The sequence below is a fragment of the Austrofundulus limnaeus genome, unplaced genomic scaffold, assembly GCF_001266775.1.
Source record: "Austrofundulus limnaeus strain Quisiro unplaced genomic scaffold, Austrofundulus_limnaeus-1.0 Scaffold37, whole genome shotgun sequence".
Lineage (NCBI taxonomy): Eukaryota > Metazoa > Chordata > Actinopteri > Cyprinodontiformes > Rivulidae > Austrofundulus > Austrofundulus limnaeus.
This window is the reverse complement of record NW_013952439.1, coordinates 2772411-2774190: the sequence shown is the minus strand read 5'-3', so window position 1 is coordinate 2774190 and position 1780 is coordinate 2772411. Positions and strand designations below refer to the sequence as shown.

Below are 1780 nucleotides of genomic sequence, written 5' to 3'. Positions count from 1 at the left end.
AGATTAAGAGAACTGAGGGGTTCTCTTCCACGGTTAGAATGACCTGTCATGGCATAAATAGAGATCAGTTTGTGACAGAGTTCCTGTCCTCTCATCAGGCCTGTCCGAGGCCTGCTTCGAGGCAGTAAATCTTGTTTCTTCACTCGAGGTGACCCCTACACAAACATGACCTGACATGATGCACTGAGTGCATTGTAATATACAAACCTACATATTCAGCCAGAGTAAAATGATTTTTAAATTTTAATCATGATTAAAATGTTTAATCTATGCCCATTCAGCACTAAAATTAATCAGTTAACTCGATTAATTTCACAGCACTAAAATAAACAGTTTCTGAGCTGCTAGATAATCTCAAACTACAAAAATGTCTGAATGGTGTGAATGGAGGAGGGAAATGTCTCATTTGCATTTAAAGGGACAGCATCAAAATGAGTTTCTTTCAGACACACCTCAGAACAGCAGGTAAAGAAGAGCTACAATAAATTAGTTMCAATAAGGAGGAATTCAGATTAAATAATTTAAATGTCCACTTAAAGTGGAATCATAAAAAGTGGACTTGGTTTTATTAGTTTTGTKTTTGTGTAGTGTGTTGTGTCTCAGAGTGTGTGTTTACTGAATGTCATGATACAATAATTACCAGATACAAGTTTTTGTAAAAGGCAAATAAATGTTTCTGATTTACATTTCAGAATCTGGAGCCATGGACACGTCCTAATGAAGACGATCCGTAGTTCTACTGTCAAGGTTTTTTTTGTTGTTGTTCTGAATTCATTAACAAGTTTACCATTATTATACAGTAAAGGCTGACTTCAGTCAAATCTAAGATTTTTTTATTTTTAAATTAAACAAAAACGCTGATTTAAAATTTGACCTAAACTTTATCCCAGAGCTGTTGATTGATGTTCTGTCAGGAACATCCAACCTTTAAAGTGTTTATTTCAACATTAAACATGCTTTTATACTCACGCATTTCTGTCTTTGTGTGTCGATTACCTGAAAACAAAATGAACTCAAGGAAAAGACGTTACACCACATAATTATTTTTAGATTAATTGTTAGCTCAAGGTTTTTGTTGCACATAAAACATCAGGACAACTGTTTAAACTTCCTTAAATTACATGTTTTCTTTTTATTTTTAATAAAGTTTAAAATGAACTTTTTAAAATCCTGTAATTTGCAGTAAAAAGTCACAATACTGTGTTGCTACCACTAGGTGGAGCTGTAAGACCTTCTGCTCAGTTCTGAATGAGTTAAGTGTGTTTTAATGAATGTGTACATGGACTCACACAGTTTAGTACCTGATAATACTGGGAGAAAAACATCTGATGCTTCAGATCCACAGTGCTCAGCTGGGATGTAGGAATAAATGACAACAGTCCATTTGTACTGGTTAGAATGAACATTTCCAGTTAGCCCAACATGTTTCTGGTCTGTGGGAGGAAATCACAGCAGGGATTATATCTTATTCTGAGAGGCAGCAGCTCTAACACATGAGCCACAGCACCAACTAGATTAGAGTCGAATAGAAACAGCCTTTATTGTCCCGCGTGGAGAAATTCAGGTGCAGTAGCAGGTACACACATCAAAAACACACAACAGTATGTTGCTATGTGACAACATCAAATTATAGCAAAAACAACAAGAACAATCATCACCGGACTGAATTTCACAATTTGTTAACTGAATTTGAGTTTAAAAGGTTGTGATGTTCAAATAAGTTTGTGTGTGTGTGTGTGTGTGCGTGCGTGCGTGCGTGCGTGCGTGCGTGCGTGCGTGC

The 1780-nt window shown here is 36.2% G+C and overlaps 1 protein-coding gene across 1 annotated transcript in view; it reads left to right on the top strand.

Annotated features, from left to right (window-relative positions):
- ruvbl2 (RuvB-like AAA ATPase 2) overlaps positions 1–972 on the top strand; it is a gene marked incomplete at its 5' end in the record, with an annotated part of 17492 nt that extends 16520 nt beyond the window's left edge. Inside the window, 1 exon segment of the mRNA XM_014006833.1 lies at positions 693–972. Coding sequence (XP_013862287.1) covers positions 693–718 — 26 coding nt within the window.
- Positions 973–1780: the final 808 nt, after the last annotated feature.